The sequence below is a fragment of the Cricetulus griseus genome, chromosome 5 (genome assembly GCF_003668045.3).
Source record: "Cricetulus griseus strain 17A/GY chromosome 5, alternate assembly CriGri-PICRH-1.0, whole genome shotgun sequence".
Taxonomy (NCBI): Eukaryota; Metazoa; Chordata; class Mammalia; order Rodentia; family Cricetidae; genus Cricetulus; species Cricetulus griseus.
The window spans coordinates 54,207,747-54,225,035 of NC_048598.1; the positions used below are offsets into that span (position 1 = coordinate 54,207,747).

At 46.7% G+C, this 17,289-nt stretch overlaps 1 protein-coding gene across 1 annotated transcript in view; it reads left to right on the top strand.

Moving 5' to 3' along the window:
• The window catches only part of Lgr6 (leucine rich repeat containing G protein-coupled receptor 6), a 116,654-nt gene that overhangs the window by 60,571 nt on the left and 38,794 nt on the right, over nucleotides 1–17,289 (top strand). Inside the window, exon 5 of the mRNA XM_027417534.2 lies at nucleotides 12,375–12,590. Coding sequence (XP_027273335.1) covers nucleotides 12,375–12,590 — 216 coding nt within the window. The remainder of the gene's footprint in view (nucleotides 1–12,374; nucleotides 12,591–17,289) is intronic.

The following is a 17,289-nucleotide window of genomic DNA, read 5'->3' on the forward strand; positions in this document are numbered from 1 at the left end:
TGGCTCAATTGGTGTTTGCTGTGCAAGCATGGTGACCTGAGTTTGGTCCCTAGAACCCATGTAAAAAAAGCCAGATGTGGTGACATGCTTGTAATCCCAACACTGGGGAGACAGGGACAAGCAGATGCATGGGTCTGGCTAGCTGGCCAGCCAAGCTCCAAGACAGTCAGAAGCCTTGCCTCAGATGTGGGGATGGTGCCTGAGAAATGATATCCAAGGTTGTCTTCTGTACTCCACACAGATGCACACATATACAAGTGTGTACCCACAAACACATGCACACTCACAGAAACATGCAAACGCACACACACATACACAGAACACATTTGTGTGAACTTCATGAATGATTGCCGAACTGACTAGTTATATCCTTGCACCAAAATGCTCTATGATATAGCTCTGCTTCCCTCTGGCATGTAGTATGCCATAAATTGCCCTTATCATTTACTTTGAGGACAGCATATTTCCTTATGAACAATTATTTTATTTCATTTTCCCTTTAAAGTTGTTCTTACATTTATTCATTTGTGCGTGCTTGTACATGAATGGAGTACATGTGGTGGTAGAGGCCAATTCTCTCCTTCCACTATGTGGGCCCCGGGGATTGAACTCAGGTCAGCAGGCTTGGCAATGATTGCCTTTACCTGCTGAGCTAACTTGTCAGCCGTTGTTTGTTCCTTATCCTCACAAATGAGATCTGCCGAATTTTATTCAGGTTTGCATCATTTTTTTTTTTCATGGATCCGAGTTTGCTTGGAACACAAAGAACATTTTAAACCTGTAATACTTTTCAGTCCCATTATTTTTGTTCTTTTATGGCGATCATGTACTTCTGCTCCATTTTCTGTGCTCGAATCCTTTGAGATATCTACAGTTTTCAGTACCACAGATCCAGCTTGCCTCCCTGTTTACCTCGTCTTCGTTTCCAGCACTTTCATCTCGTTGTCCCTTTATTCTGAATTCAAGGAAACGTCTCATGCTTGCCCTCCCTGTGCTCATTCAGTGTTTTTGAGGGGCCATGTTTCCTCTTTGTCACTTACAATATGAATCTGAATGTTGCTTTCAACATCTTTCCTTGCAAGTTTCCTGTATCCCACCTAGCCGAATCTGTTCCCATTTGTCTTTGAAACGTCTGTTTACTTTTTCCCATTCAGTTTGCTTCCTCTATCTCAGCCTTTTTTTTCTTTCTGTTGATTTTTGTTCTTGCTTCACAGAAGTTATGATAACTCATACCCTATTGAGGATGTTGCATAACTTCTGCTGCCCTGCCACTCATGGCAGGAACAGATCACCTTCTCAGATGTCATCTTCTGGCTTTTGAAAAATGCTACCACCTCTTTCTTGTGCTTTACATTTTTTTCTTCAGAATTAAAAACAAATTGCTCTTTAGTTTTTCCCACCTTATATTTTAAATGCCTTTTTTATTATTAAAATTTTGGTAAGACACATATAAAAATGGTCATCGTAACTATTTTTTAATGATTTTTAAATCCTGTGTATGTGTATGCCTGTGGGTGCGGGTGCTGAGGGAGGTCAGAGGGCTCAGATCCCCTGGAGCTGGAGCTACAGAGGCTGTGAGCAGCTTGACATGGGTGCTGGGAACCAAGCTGGGACTCTCTGCAAGAGCAAAACTTGCTCTTAACCACGACTCGTCTCTCTGATCTGCTTAACTATTTTTTTTAAGTGTACAGGTTTAGTGTGTAGTGAGATGGCTCAGCAGGTAAAGGGATTTGCCACCAAGCCTGGCAACCCATGCTCCATCCTCAGGGTCCATAGTAGGAGAGAATTGACTCTTACAGGTTGTCCTCTGGCCTCTACACGTGCATCATGGTACACTCACATGACAAAAGTAATTTTTAAATGAAAAATAATTTCCTCCCACTTTAGGGCTTAATAGTAGTCCAGTGTGCATTTAGAATTAACTTGTGTATTCATTTACCTGCTGATAGATTTTGGGATGTTGCCTACATGTATAGTGACGGTCTACATCTGCATGAAGATGAATACAGTGCATACATCTCTTTGAGTCCCTGCTTTGTTTCTTCTCTTTGAAAAGGACCCCCACACCCACACCTAACCCCCCACACCCACATCTAGATGTATGGAAGTGCTGGGAATTTTCCATGGTTTCATTCACTCTCCTTTCTGGGAAAGCTCAGCCTGCTCTTCAGACACAGAATAGGGCAGAACAGCTGTGCACATTGCTACTTCAGAAAGCTTATGCAGGGCTTCCCAGGTTCCTGGATTTTGACTAATAGGCATCTAGGGCAGGAGAAGGTGTATTTCCATCTTCCAGCTACACCAGCTGGGCTGTTCTATTTCACAAGGCAAAGCAGAGGGAGTCCCTCACCATCAGCTCTCTGACCAGTTCTGCTGACCCTGGGATAACAGAGAGACAAGATTGTGTGTTAGTGCTACTTTTGCTCCAGGTTTAAGTTATAGGCACATTCCTGTGTGTGTGTGTGTGTGTGTGTGTGTGTGTGTGTGTGTGCGCGCGCGCGTGCGCACGCGCGCGCGTGTTTCTTTTTTCTTTATCTAGATAGGTATTTTGATGACAGTTATGTAGTCATTACATTTCCCTGTTTTAATGAATACAGCTTGAGCTTGAATGTGAATCATTTATTTGCTTCATTTCCTTTTCGGGCGGAGGAGGGGAACTGTGGCCAGTCTCCCCATTTGTGGATGTGGCTGAAGGTCCTTGGGATCAGTCAGTCAGCCAGGACTACAGAGAGGCTGCGCATAAAAGGGATGATACCTGGTGTGCTCTAAAAAGACATTTTAAGCAAAGATTTGAAGAGATGAGGCTGGAACAGTTTTAAAAGGCCACAGCTCTGTGAAAGCACAAGGATGAATAACAACTATGGATTCTGGATGGAAGTACATATAGAGGCATATTTGCAGCTGAGATGGAGAACGGAAGAATGAGAAATGAAGCTGACGCGTCAGTTCAGGGCCAAGCTAAAGAGGTTGTGGGTGACTGGAAGCCATGGGTGATGCTGAGTAGGAGAAAAACAAGACTAACATGGCAATAATGTTTGAGAGATGGATAGATGGGTGATATGTGGATGGATGGATGGATGGATGGATAGATGGATGGATGGATGGATGGATGGAAGAGGAGATAGGGAAGCCAAGAAAGTTGGTGTAACCTCTCCAGTTCTCATACAGTTCACCAGGGGACAGAAAACAGGTTATTGGAAGACCTGGAACCCTGGCTAGGAAAATCAGAACTAATATGGATTTTTACCCTTTCTTCTTCTTTTGCTCCGTCCTCTAGAAGTGTTAAGTTATGGTTTGGAGATAAGTGGTGGTGGTGCACACTATTAATCCCAGCACTCAGAAGGCAGAGGCAAATGAATCTCTGAGTTTGAGGCCAGCCTGGTCTACAGAGCTAGTCCCAGGATGTCCAGGGATACACAGAGAAACTCTGTCTCAAAAAGACTTGGTCTGGTTTTATTCCCTCTTATACCTATTTACTACAGTGCCTGCTAACAGTATCTTTAAAACACTGGGTTGTTGCTCATATCCCCTAAATTCTGGCATCACTGCCCTCTGTCTGGAGAGGCAAGTTGGGGAAAACCCCCATTTGCTTTCCTCCTCCACCAACCACAGCTGCCTTTGCCAAGGGCAGGCACCAGGCCCAAGCAACCACAGAACTCAGCTCCCAAACACATCTCAGACACCCAAGCAGGTCCCCAGAAACCAGCCTGTAGTTTGGAATCCAATGGTTGGAGGATGGGGAAAGGGATATGGGATAGCTTTTCAAAGTCCCCACCCCTGGATTCCGGGATTGTCACCCACAAAGCTGGCCTTCTGCCCAGATCTGTAGGTCCATGTCTTCAGGGGAAGTTCATGAAGGCTAAAGAGTCTCCTGCTACCTTCCTCCTGTAGGGCATGTAATTATTTTTATATATTGCTGCCGAATAGAACACAAGGAATGGCTTGCAGAAACGCTCAGGTAGCGGCCTTTGATGTACACAAAGGAAGCGACTGCTCTGCCTCCTGGGGCTCTTGCACACCCATCAAGTCTCCTGACAGATGGAGGGGAAGGGTGGCTTGGGCATTAGCATGACTTGGAGAACGAGCTGGAATTGCCTTCATGTTAATATCCTACTTTTGATCTATTGGAAGGCTGACAGCGAGAAGGAAAGCATCTCGCTAGGTGACATAAATCAGAACTGATGAAATCCCTCTACTCCAGGAAATTCAACCCTTCCTTGTGTGGGGCAAGGGAGAGGAGAAGGATCTCCACCCTGAAGCCGCTAAAGCCTCCCTGCTCCTCCAGCCATTGCTGGGAACACACAGCAATTCAGTGTTCCTTCCACCTCCACTTACCCCATTCCCTGCCAGTTCTCAGCTCAAGTTCGCTGTGGCTCAGGCGGTTTCCTCTCTGCTCTTCAATCGCTGTCTGCCTGGGAACCATTTTCTAGGAATGATCCAGCCCCAGATCTCCAGGGTTTAGTCTGAGGATGCTTCTGTATGGGTGTGCTCTCTGTGAGGTCCTAAGGTTAGGTTCCAGATATGGAGGTCATGAAAGAGGACCCAAATGCTGGGTGTCTTCAAGGAATGGCTCTTGAAACCCAAGCTTTCCTGAGGATCCTGCCAGCAACAGGAGCTGGAAGAAGGGAGTATTAGAACAGTAGACTCAAACACAGCCCACCATCTTCTAGATTCTGCCATATCTTCATTCTGTGATTGTGGCCAAGTCACTTGGTACCTCAGAGATCTCTGGTTAAACGGGGTTGATTCAGCTCTCATTTCTATGACCCTGGTCCCTTCTTAACAAGCAGTTCTCTGGATGGTGCTAGAAGTACATTGCTAGAGATTGAACTCAGGGAATTGCACAGGGAGGTAGCTTCTCTACCTGGGTGATCTTTGGCACTCAGCCCCAGTGCTGAACTTTAACAATAAGGAGCACATACTTGGGGGCATAAGGACTCAGTGGTAGAGCACTTGGCTAGCCTGCTCAAGGGCCTAGCTTCAATCTCCAGTAAACCCCCCTCCTGCAAATCCACTGTGGAAAAGTTCATGGAATGAGGTGATATAGTTCCTCTTCTTAGGGCTTTTCCAGTATAGTGGAGAAAATAAACAAAAAACAAACAAACAAAAAATGAAGTAGGCACTGAGGTAAAGACAGTTGGAGATCCAAAGTTGGTCTTCGTCTTCCTCCATCTTCATGGACTCCCTTCCCGCTCCCCGGGTCTCTAGCCTCCTCTCATTCCATGTCTGTGTCTCATTTTTCAGAACCTTCCCTCAAAAAGCTGTTCTCCAGTAAAAGGTTACCAGATAATACTTACCAGGTTTTTAAAACAATAGCAGGCAGACTCTACACTGTAAAAAGGGAATACTGTTCAAATTGGAGGACTTCAGTCATCTTGAGATGCTTATAGGGTGGGGCGTGGAGTTGGCCGCCTGAGCCTCCGCATCGAGTCATACCCTTGTAAACTGCCCCGTTCGGCAAGCCGCTGTCTTGGGACCCAGGGAAAGAATAAGGAAGATTTTATCCAAGGAAGGCTTAGACCCCTTGTAGGGTACAGAACCAAGAACCCTTCTTCTTGGGCTTCCCCTGTGCAGGTGAAGAAACTGAGCCTAGGGAGAAGAAAGGCATGTGCTAAGGCTCCATGTCTCAGAGGAACAAGACCTCAGCAGTCACCACCTGAGCTTCATTCCTAGCTTCGGCCCTGCTAGTCCCTGTGGTTAAAAAGCAGGCACACCACACCCTCAGGACCAGCACACTCTCCTCCCTGCTGCCTCTCCACCTTCCCTCAGCTCCTGTCCACTCCATAGGTTTTCTCCTTTCCCATGGCAGGCTTTGGCCAGACATCTATACATCTTCCCACTGCCAGACATTCTCCCCTTTTTTCTCGAAGGAATTTCAGTTGTCTTTAAGGTTCACTGTGAATGTCGGGAAGCCTGACCTACCTTCCCTGTCCTGATTAGTTTGTCACCTCTTCAGACACCCCTCCTTCTTCTCCAGGATGTGGACACACCTACATAACCTCAGGATTGGTTGCTTATGTGTCCACTTATGTACTATGAGTTCCCAGAAAAGTCAAGAACCACTCTCACCTGTCACTGTAACCCTGATGTCTCACACAGGACCTAATTTCTCAGAGCTGTCCAGTCTGACAGCCACTATCTTCAGGTGCCAGTGAAAATGAAATAAAACAAAAACTGATTTGTCAATAATGTGACTCGGATTTGAAGTCTTTAACAGCTCCAGCTACTGTGTTGGACAGCACTGTTGCACTGGTCATAGAATGTTCTGTTTGACAGTTTTTCCCTAAACACCAGGGACACTCAGCCACCAGCATGGAGAAGGGAGGGTCTAGGGAATCTTTTATTGCCTAGACCACATGTGCCTTGGTACCTGGCACAGAGAAGATGTTGGATGGAGAACTTTGGGTGTGGAGTCTTATCACATGTTCTAGGCTTGGTTACTATTTCTAGAACCAATATTCTGCCTGGTCTTTATTTGGAAAAAACTCTAAGTGGCACTCCCTGAGAGCCTGTGCTGGGACTGCCATCCTGAGCTGAGACACCAGGTAGGGCCTTTCAGGACAAGCTCGGATGCTCACACCTGCATAAGGGAAGACTTGCCAGTAGCCTGGATTGCATGGCAGTCCCTTGAAGATGAAGGGCTCTGCTTCAAGGGTTACCCAGATCTTCCCTTGGATAGAGATAAGAGGCCCTCGATGAGGACGGGGGGTGGGGGGGGTCCCTGCTACCCGCCCCCAGCCCAGGGTTAACATCACACCTTGGGTAATCTTCCCCCACTCCAGCTTGTGATCTGCTGCCACCCACCCTTTCCTGCTTCTGCCAGCTTTGGCTCACACACTCGCAAACCTGGACTCTTCTCTAAGTGTCTCCCCTGCTTTGGGCATTTGCTCCTGCTGTTCTTGATGCCCTGTGTGCTCTTTCTCTAACACTGCACCGTCAGAAAATCCCTAGCTCTACCTTGGGAGATGATTTAAATGCCACCTCTTCTGTGAGGCCTTCCTGGACCCTGGCTCTGGCTCCAAGAGTGTTTTCTACAAGCTAGATCAAAGAACGTGTAGCTATGGATTTCAAGCCAAGAGGCTTTGGAATCAGACCAATGGCTTCCCCTCCCTGAGCCTCTTCCACTGTATGCAAAGGGCTGGGGTAAAGATTAAGTAGGATAGTATGTGTACAATGCTCACTACACCTGCCAGTCAGCTCATCCTCACTATACGTTAGCCAGGCCTAGATAGTCTTAGTAAATAATAAAGTAAATAGACTGAGAATTTCTGTGGTGGGAGATTATGTGTTACTCAAGGTCGACTCCCAGAGCTGAGCACAACATTGACAACACTGGTGTAAACAGATTGTTGAGTTTAATCCATTGGTTGGGTGCTCTCTGTAATGAGGGGCATTCGAGGCAACCTGATGGCAGCAGGGGATACTCCCAGGGCAGCAGAGCTTTCTGGAGGTCTTTCCTGACAGAAGAGCCTTGAGTAGTGTCAGTATCTCAGGCAGGCACTCAAGTACCAGTGCCTAAGATGCCTGAGTCAGTTCAGGGTTAGTTCCCGGACAGATAGTCCTTATGCCAAGCAGGGCCAGGGCATGCCGTGCACAAGGAGCCCACACCCTTACCATGGGAGCCCCGTGGCCTCTGTGCAGAAGCTGGCAACCGGTACATAGGCTAGAGCTGGGGCGGGAGCCAGGGGCCCCTGCTGCCCGTGGAGGCCTGGGGCTCCTTGCTGCTCTGCAGGTGCCGGCCTGCTTCTTCTGGAACCCTTACCTTCCCTGGCAGGCTCTTGGTCAGGGCTGTTGGTCCCTCCAGGCAATCAACGGCTCCTATGGAGAATATTTTCCCCACAGAATAACCATTTCTACAGTGCCTGCCCCCACTCTCTCTTCCCATCCTCCCCCTTCTACCCTCATCAGAGCCCAAGGAGCCTCCATATCCTCCCAGCCCCTGTTCTCCAGCGCACTACTGAAAGTCTCTCTTGAGCTCGAGATAGGGTTTAGAGATGAAAACCTAGGCCTGGGTGTGACCCAGAGCAATCAACAACTGCTTGAACCTTCCTTGTCCTCAAGGTCTCTCCCCTCCCATTTCTTCCTTCTCTTTACAGTTCCAGTTAGGAAAGGAGAACAGAAATGGCCCACAACTCCTGGGAAAGTTTGGTTTTTGTTTGTTTGTTTGTTTGGTAGGTTGGGTTTACTTTTTATTATATATATATATATATATATATATATATATATATATATTTATTTATTTTTGGAGGCTGTCCTGGAACTCGCTCTGTAGACCAGGTTGGCCTTGAACTCACAGAGATTCACCTACCTCTGCCTCCTGGGTGCCGGGACTAAAGGCATGTACCACCAACACCTGGCTCCTGGGGGAGTTTTAAGCAAAATTTAATGTTGTTTTTACCTTTTTTTGATGATGGGCACAGGGTCTGGGCCCTCATATCCAGCCTAGCCTGGAACTCACTATGTAGTCAGGGCTGGTCCAATACCTTTAGTCCTATTTCTACCACTCAAGTGCTGAGAATGTGTTTGAGACTCAGCATTCGAAGGATCATCTTGAAGGATGTCACACACTCATTTTGCATTGAGTCTTGGAAATTATGCAGCTGGCCTTCAGGGCCAGAGTGGTGGATGACTCTGAAGAGAGACAAGGCATCCAGGATGGGCTAAGAGTTGGGGCAGAGAAGTCTGCCAATCTGAGTTTGGTCACTGGGATGACTACTGACTAGGGGTCTGAACTTGAATGTCTGAAATAGAATCTCTGTCCCCTTTCTTTCTCCAAAAACAAAACAATCGACAAAAACAAAAACAAAAAAACTAGTGGACCAATGAGAGCAAGGAACATTCAGAGTCCTAGGCCTGGCAGAAGGCCTTTCTTCCAATGAAGCAGTGACATTACAGAGGGATGTAAGGCCTAGCTCTCTCTAACTCGGTGAGAAGCAGAGTCCCCTCTCCAGATGTGGCCCAGCCATGCCATGTGAAGCCTCCTTCAAACCACATTCCCTCCTGAATTCTGCTTCCCAGCCCCTCATTACTCTTGGAGACCCCGGTCCTGTATTGGTTGCATCTTGTCTCATCATGTGGCTTAGCTGGAGAGGAGACCTAAATCATAATTAACCTGAGAGGACAGAAGAGATGAACGCTAGCCCTGGTTTCTCTGCTATCTTCTTGGTCTCTCCTGAGCCAACTGGCCTTTAGATTCTAGTCAGTCTGGACTCAAAAAGCATGAACTGTCAGACACCGGACTTGGAGCTTATAAGGCACCTGCCCCTCTTAAAAGAATCCCTGGCAGGGGCTGGAGAGATGGCTCAGTGGTTAAGAGCTCTGGCTGCTCTTCCAGAGGACCCAGGATCAGTTCCCAACACCTACATGGTGGTTCATAGCCACCCATAACTCCAGTTCCAGGGGATCTGATGCCCTCTTCTGGCCTCTGTTGACACTACATGCATATGGACATACATGCATGCCAGCAAAACCCTAGTGTATGTTTAAAAAAAAATTAATGAACCTATAAAAATCTCTGATGATTTCATGAGTCAGCTAGTAGCCCATAGAGGAAAACGTTCCAGAAAGTTTCCCTTATATCCATCTACTCCCCTGTGCCTGTAAGAGCTTCTGGTTTCCTACAGCTGAGAGACACATCTTTGTTTTGTTATTTGTCTGTCTGTCTGCCTATCTATCTATCTATCATCTATCTATCCATCTATCAATCTTATCTACCTACCTACCTATTTTTGTTTATTTGAAACAAGGTCCCTCTTAGCCTAGGCTGACCACAAACTATGTAACTGAGAATTAACTTGAACTGACCTTCCTGCCGCTACTTTTGGAGCACTGGGATTACAGGTGTGAACTACTATAAGTTTTATGTAGTATTGGGGGACTGAACCCAGGACTTTGAACATGCTAGGCAAGTACTCTACAAACAGCCACACCCCAAGCCCCTCTCATCACTTCGGGGGAGTCAGACTAGTACACCCTCTGAATTTGAGTTCCAGACCTGATACTCTATTTGTCATTTCCTTTAATAGGGTATCAAGATCCTGGAGTGATATAAGCGAGCCCAGCATCCTTTGGGTTCTCATATAATGTGGTTGAGTTTTGACAATTGCTCTTCTGGATCACCGTTTGTAGACTGTTTCCTGTTGTCTAATCTGGAACTCCTCCGCTGCAACCTGCCCTCTTTTAGGTCCTCTACTCCCTTTGGTCAGGGCACAGCCAGGCCACCTTCTCCCTTGCCAATTCCCATTTACCAAATTTCCTTACCTGTTGGACCTTCTAAGCAGGAGGAGGGACAGAGTTACAAACACCTGTGGTTCCCCTCTGCATTCTAGGAGAGCCTGGATCTGGAGACCTGGAGTCTGGCTCCCAAAGTTCCAGGGCTCTCAATGACTGGCGCCCTGCATGGGCATGGGAGCAGTGACTGGAAATTCATAGTGCTCCCATGTGTGGTTACATAGTAAATGAAAAACAAGATTTTTTTTGTAAGGGACTTCCATCTATTCTAGGCTTACAGGATTAAAAGCCACCCCCACCCCCAATCCTGTCTCACTTCCTGTCTCCTTATGTAGGTGAACAGGAGCCAGCATCACATAATGGGAGGCACGCGGTTGTCTTTGGCTCTAGTTGAGTGACTTAGCCCTTGGGGGTCTTGGGGAGGACACAGGTGGGCCACACAGGAAGCCGTGCTTTCCACCATGGTGTCACTGTTGTGCCAGCCCTTGCCCCAGCTCCCTTGGTTGAATTTGTACCTCCCCGGAAAGATGCACCCCTACACTCAATCTATACATATTATATATTTAATCAGGCTAGCTGACATAATCCTCATATACAGCACTAACAGCATTTTTATTTTTATATGGGGTCTCTTGACCCCTAAGGACAGAATTCAGTATCTGCCGCCAATCTATGCTTGATGTGGTGGGAGGAAGCCTGTAAGCTAGTCCTTTGTCCTCATAACCAAAGTGTCAGCCTGGCCTGGCCAAGCTTCCAGGATGCATGAGATTATCGGGGATAGCACTGGTAACTCAGGCAAGAGACAGAAAAGCTCATAAAAGAAAACCACTTCTTTCCACTCTTTCAGTCAAACAATTCTCCTTTGGGTTTAGGACTGTGGACTTCAATCTTTGTGAACAAGACCTAAGGTTTCCATAATTTGGGTACCAGAGATCTGTGTGAGAGAGTCATGGCTCAGGGCTAAAACCCCTTAAGATAGCAAAGTCTAGGCATTCAAGAGCTTGACACAGATCAGCTTGCCTTTGCTCCATGGGACCAGCTGTACAGGATAACAGAGTTTTTATGTAAGCCCCAGACTAGGAGGCAGAAACAGTAGCATCTCATGGCTTGGGCACACCTGGGAAAAACTAATCGGACATTCTATTTTGCTGAGCTATTGAGATTTCTAGGGCACAAAAATATCAAATGTTTTGTGCCCTGGAATCTCTGTGCACACGGTCACCCATCCTTTGTATACCTGTTCTGAGAAACCGCAAATGAAGGATGTCTTAGTCACTATTCTTTTGCTGTGAAGAAACTCCATGTTCAATGCAACTGTTATAGGAGAAAGCATTTAACTGGGAACTGGCTTACAGTTTCAGAGGTTTAGTGCATTATCAGCATGGCAGGGAGCATGGCACCATACAGATAGTCGCTGGAACAGTAGCTGAGAGCTACATTCTGGTCTGTGGGCAGAGAGAAAGAGAGAGAGAGACCTGAGAGAGCCCTCTTCTGACCTCCACAGGGTCAGACTGCTTAATCCTTCTAATCCTTTCAAATAGTGCCACTCCTGAAGACTAAGCATTCAAATATACGAGCCTATGGGGGCCATTCTTATTCCCACTAGAAAGGGTTTTACCTATGGCAAGCTTGGACCTTCCATAGGTCATTAACTTATCAGAGAGTCCCAGGGCTGTGGCAGAGGGGTTAAGGAACAGGTGGAGCTAGGGATGGCTCACAGAGAATGGCTTACATCTTTGGAGAGGCATTTTTCTTTGTTTATGTCTAGAAGGTATAGATTTTCCCTTCTGCCAGTGCAGGGGACAAGTCCCTTATATATCCTTGGGGTGGACAGGGTTGGGGGAAATGTCAAAGTCAGGTCAGAGGAGCTAAGGATGCAGGGGAAATACTGGGTATCACAGATGGGCGATGGCTTCTACGTTGAATCTGAGAGGAGCAGTTGGAATTATAAATAGAAATGCCACAAAGATCAAGAATTGTGGGGTTGGTATATGGGAACTTGAAAAGGTGGGGTACATGATAAGTGGTACTTGAGAGTGCAGAGTGCTGTTGGGGGCCTGGCTTTCCAAGCCCAGTGCATCCAAAAACTTGATCTGCAACCTGCGATGAACTGATCCTTCTCCATCCTCTTTTCCTTCCACCAGGCGCCTAGATGCAAACCTCATCTCCCTGGTTCCCGAGAGGAGCTTTGAGGGGCTGTCCTCTCTCCGCCACCTCTGGTTGGATGACAATGCACTCACCGAGATCCCTGTCAGAGCCCTCAACAACCTTCCTGCACTACAGGCCATGACCCTGGCTCTCAACCACATCCGCCGCATTCCGGACTATGCCTTCCAGAACCTCACCAGTCTTGTGGTGCTGTGAGTGCTGTTTTGGTCCCCACCACCTGCGGGCATGGGAAGCTGCATAATTCCTCCTCTTGGGTCAGGAGCTTTGCTTTCTTTGCATGTTGTCAAACCTTCTCATTTCAGTTCCTTCTCTGTAGATTATGATATGACCATCACTTGTGTTATCCTATGGAGTCATCCATAGGATGATCTCAAAGCCAGGTGACAGTAAGCTTATAGAAGTATACTCTGAAGGTCACTAAAGGGACTAAGCATCATTATAATCAGAAAACAGAAATATTACTATAGTCAGAAAACAGAATAGCATTTCATGTTAATTGGAATATAAATCAAGAGTTTCTTAAGTAATCCCCACCACCTTTTGACAACCAAAAGATGCAGTCGTATGCTTTGGCATAGGGATAGAATAAACCCATCTAATTTTGCAGGCCTAAAGAAGCAGGAAAGGCCATCGCATGTAATTAGATGTCAAAGCCCCAGCAGGGTAATTACCTGGGAGATAGCATCCCTGGCAGGGATAGGGGCTGGGGTTAACTCTGCCTTCCTAGTGGGAACTTTACAGTGCAAATTAGCTTCTAGCTAATTGCTATGAATGATTGGTAAGTTCATAGTCTAATTACTAAGGGCTTGGAGGTCATGTGTAATTGCTCTGGGTTACATACTAATTGCTGCAGGAACATGTATGTTAGTGACTCTGCTAAATGGCAGCATTGCCTCCTTTGTTCTTGGATATCTGCTGTGGTTTTCTAGGCCAGCGTGAAAGAATGATGCTTAGTTCCATGTGAGAGATGAAGATGTAGGTAGTAATTTATTTGTTCATTGTTCTGTTTCTGGAACTTAGAAAGTGAATATGAATGTCCCCAATGGAGTATTTCCTTCTATTGGAATGGCCATACCCTCCATCCTTCTGGGAGTCAGTGTGGTTGGTTTTAGCTTTGGTGATATCCCTGTGACCTCATATGGGAATGGGGTCAAGTCTCTGTGACAGACAAGATGACTGGAAAAATGAGAACTTTATGACGGGCCCTGCTACATGGGCAACAATATGCATTTACAGTGTGTGTGTGTGAGGGGTGGTGCTCGGTCAAGGTCACAGAAGAATGAGACAGAGCTGTTGGCCTGCAGGAACTTACAGGCTAGTTTCCTCTGTGAGGAAAGATAATCAAGGCAGTTATATGACTTTTGCTGCTATAGCTTAGGTGGTAGAGACAGAATCATAGCACAGGAGCAGAGGCCACACAGCTATGGGTGGGTAGGAAGAAAGCTTCACTGGGGAGGCAGGACTGGGGCTGGACATGGAGAGATAATGGGATTGGACAAGAAAAGAGAATTAGGGCATTAAGACATGGAGGAGGAGTCAGGCACTGTCAGCTGTTGGTGAATGGGGCCATCCAGCTGTAGCAGAGAATCCTTGTAGAGTGGGGGGGGGGAGGGGCTTGAGGGGAGGCTGAAGAGGTAACTCTGGGGACAGACAATGACAGAGGGAAGACTCTGGCTTTTATTTCCCAGTTGTGGAGGGAAGCTTACAGGTTTTCAAGCAAACATTAATGGGATATATTGGGATGGTTAAAGTAAAGGACAGATGGGAAAACAGAGAGAGGAAAATCAGGTCTGAGGCTCTCGTTTATCAAAGTTCAGTTTGGGATGGATGAGTGGGAGGATGCTACTGTAAGAGGCATATTGGAGAAGAACTGAGCTGTCTCAGAGGTTTTCACAGGGAGGAAGACCAAGTTGAAAAGGAGTCATAGATGACTTCAAGGCTTGGCTGGGAGTTGGGAAGCTGGCATGAAATTCAAGCCCAATATAGGTCTACAAGGTGTGGGGTCCCACTGAAAGGACAAGGGATTAAAGGAGAAAACTTGTACAAAGGACCAAAGGTGACACAGACCAGGTCCCTTGGCACAGGGTGAGGCTAGAAGCATCACTCCTCTGTCTTTTATTAGTGTGTGAAGGAAAAGTTTTGAGCAGGTAGTGATGTTGAAGGTAAAGAAGGCCGGAGGATGCTGTCCTGGGACTTTGAGATGAGCTGTGGGGAAGCCCAGGAGGCAGATAAGGAAGAATAACCACAAGAGGAAGCAAGAAAAAAGTTAGTTAAAAACCAAGGGGTAGGCTATGTGGTGTGTGCCTGTGCCTATAATTCTACAACTTGGAAGGCTGCGGCAGGAGGATGGCAAGTTAGAGACCAGCATGGGGTATGTGAGACCATATCTCAAAGTAACAAAACAGAAAAGCCTGAGGGGTGGATGGAAGCCTGTCAGGAGATACAGGCAGGCAGGTGTGATGGGAGGGACGGGCGCCCTCCATCAAAGCCTGCATTCTGGTGCTGCTCTGACATGTAGGAACCCTTTCCACATTGGTGGCACCAGAAACAACACTAAGTAGAATGTCTGGTAATGTCCCATATATAATCTTGTGAGCCCCAGCCTAGACCCCTGGCTGGGCTACCAGAGGTGCCAGAACTCTAGAGCTGAATGGGTAGTTCAAAGGAGAGAGGGAGAGGCCTAGAGCTAGAGGTCTAGAAAGTTGAGGAGGAGCTGAATGGGGAGGAGGAGAGGGCCTGGGAAGCCGATCGAACGGCATTTGGTGACAGCTGGGATAGAGGGGTGAAGGAAATAGGAAAAATTACCTAGCCTTGGTAAGAGAAGAGAGCTTATTTTCAGAAGGGCTGTTCTCCTACAAGACCAGAAGATTCCTGAATTTGGGGGAGGGTCTGTCTTCCTTACTGGGACCTGGTGGAGCAGATGGGGGATGGGAGAACAGAGCCTAGTTTGGCTCTCCCTGCCTAGCTGGATGGCTCTGGTTGAGCGCCCTCACAACTCAGCAACATCTTTGCCAGCCAGCCTGCTTTTTACCCCTCATAAGTGATTTCCCTTTTCTGCCTAAAGATGTTTGTAAATTCTTGAACTTTAACAGCGTAACTCAAATATGCCACAGTGTAGAAAGTTCTGCATCTAATTTTCCCGGAACAATGGATGCCTTTGAGGGGCGAATTCTGTTCTTTCTTCTAGAGAATTTTTTTTGTATTATTGTATCTTCAGCCTCCTGTTGGGAATCCTTTCCTTGAAAGACCTCAGTTACTGATGTACCCCCACATCGCTTGGTTTTTAACTATTTTAACCGTTGTTTTCCCTCTGCCATGCCCACCCTGAGTGTGTCCAGCTTTCTTTTTCTTTATCTTATTTTCAAGTGTGTGTGCCCAAATGTATGTTTGTGTCCCATGTGCATGCAGTGCTCACAGAAACCAGAAGAGGGCGTCAGATCCCCTGAGGCTGGAGTTGCATGTGGTTTTGAGCGGCCCGTTATGGATGATGGGGACTGAATCCGAGTCCTCTGGAAGAACAGCAAATGTTCTTCGTTATTGAGTCATCTCTCCAGCCTTGAGCCCAGTTTTCTTTCTGATATAAGTCAGCTTTCACCACTGCATTCTCTGTTCCTTGTTTCAAATTGATTAGCTCAGATATAATTATATAACATATATGACATCTATTATATACCATATATGTTAATAATGCAGTTTGGGGCCTTAGCTTCACTACCTTAACCTACAATGTCATGTTTCCTTTCATTCAATTTTTTATTTTTGGCTTGAAATATCATTTCTGTTGTTTTGTAGCAGAAGGCAACTGTGGTCAGTTTCCTTCTATTCCTCATTCATTGATTTTAATTTTTTTGAGACAGGGAAGCATGTAGTCCAGGCTAGCCTCCAACTCACTGTGTAGCCAAGAATAACTTTACTCCTGATCCTCCTGCCTTTACTTTCAAAGTGCCAGCATTCCAGGGTTTCAAGGCCACACTCAGCACTAATTGTATTTTCTTTAGGGCTTGGAACTTTGATGTCTCTTACGATCCCCTCCCTTTGTCATCCTGTGATTTCTTTCCTCTGGAACTCTCTCACAAAGCTCTGCTCCAACACATCATCTCTAGGCCCTCCTGCTTGTGCCCTCCAACCTGTCATATGTGCATTAAGTCCATAGAAGTAGATTTTGTCCCATTTTCTGTACCCTGGTGGGGTGGGTGAGAGAAGCAGCATGCTCTGAGGTGGTGGCCAGTCTTGGGTTGACCACCTAGGGCTGCTTCCTCTCTTTAAGTATGGCATTCACTCCCTCTACCCCAGTGCCCCAGGCTCGAACCTACTTAACGAGTAGCCTCAAGCTTTGGTTTTTCTCATTCACCTGTTCCCTTTGGAAGGCAGAGTAGGGTAGAAAAACAAGAATATTTGCATGGTTAGTTCTCACAAGCGAGGGGTTATTTTTTAGGGAGCAATCTCATATTTTGTTTTCTCATCTGCTTATTCTCTGGAGAAAGCACTGATGCAGACTTCCAAACTGTCTGTTTGGCCACAGGTTTTCAGTGTATCTATCTGCACAAGGTTGTGTGCCTTTCTCAACTTTTTGCTCCTCATGAGGGTTCAGGTGTTTTGGAGTTTGGTTTGATTATTTCTGATCAATTCCATCTTACTTTTGGTGAACTATTTACCTTGGGAATCTCTCCCAAACTTTCCCCTTTTCTACTCACAACTGTTCTTGCCAAGGCCTGCACAGACAGAGAGCCTATGCAACTTCCCGCCTCCCATCTCTGCCTGGAATCCCTTCCCTCTGCTCATGCAGATGGCCTGTCAAGGCCCAGCTGAGGATAGCTGCCTCTGCCAGGCCTTCCTTGCTGCCTCAGCCTCACCAGCCTCCCAGTTCACTCAGCATGACCACAGCTCTTT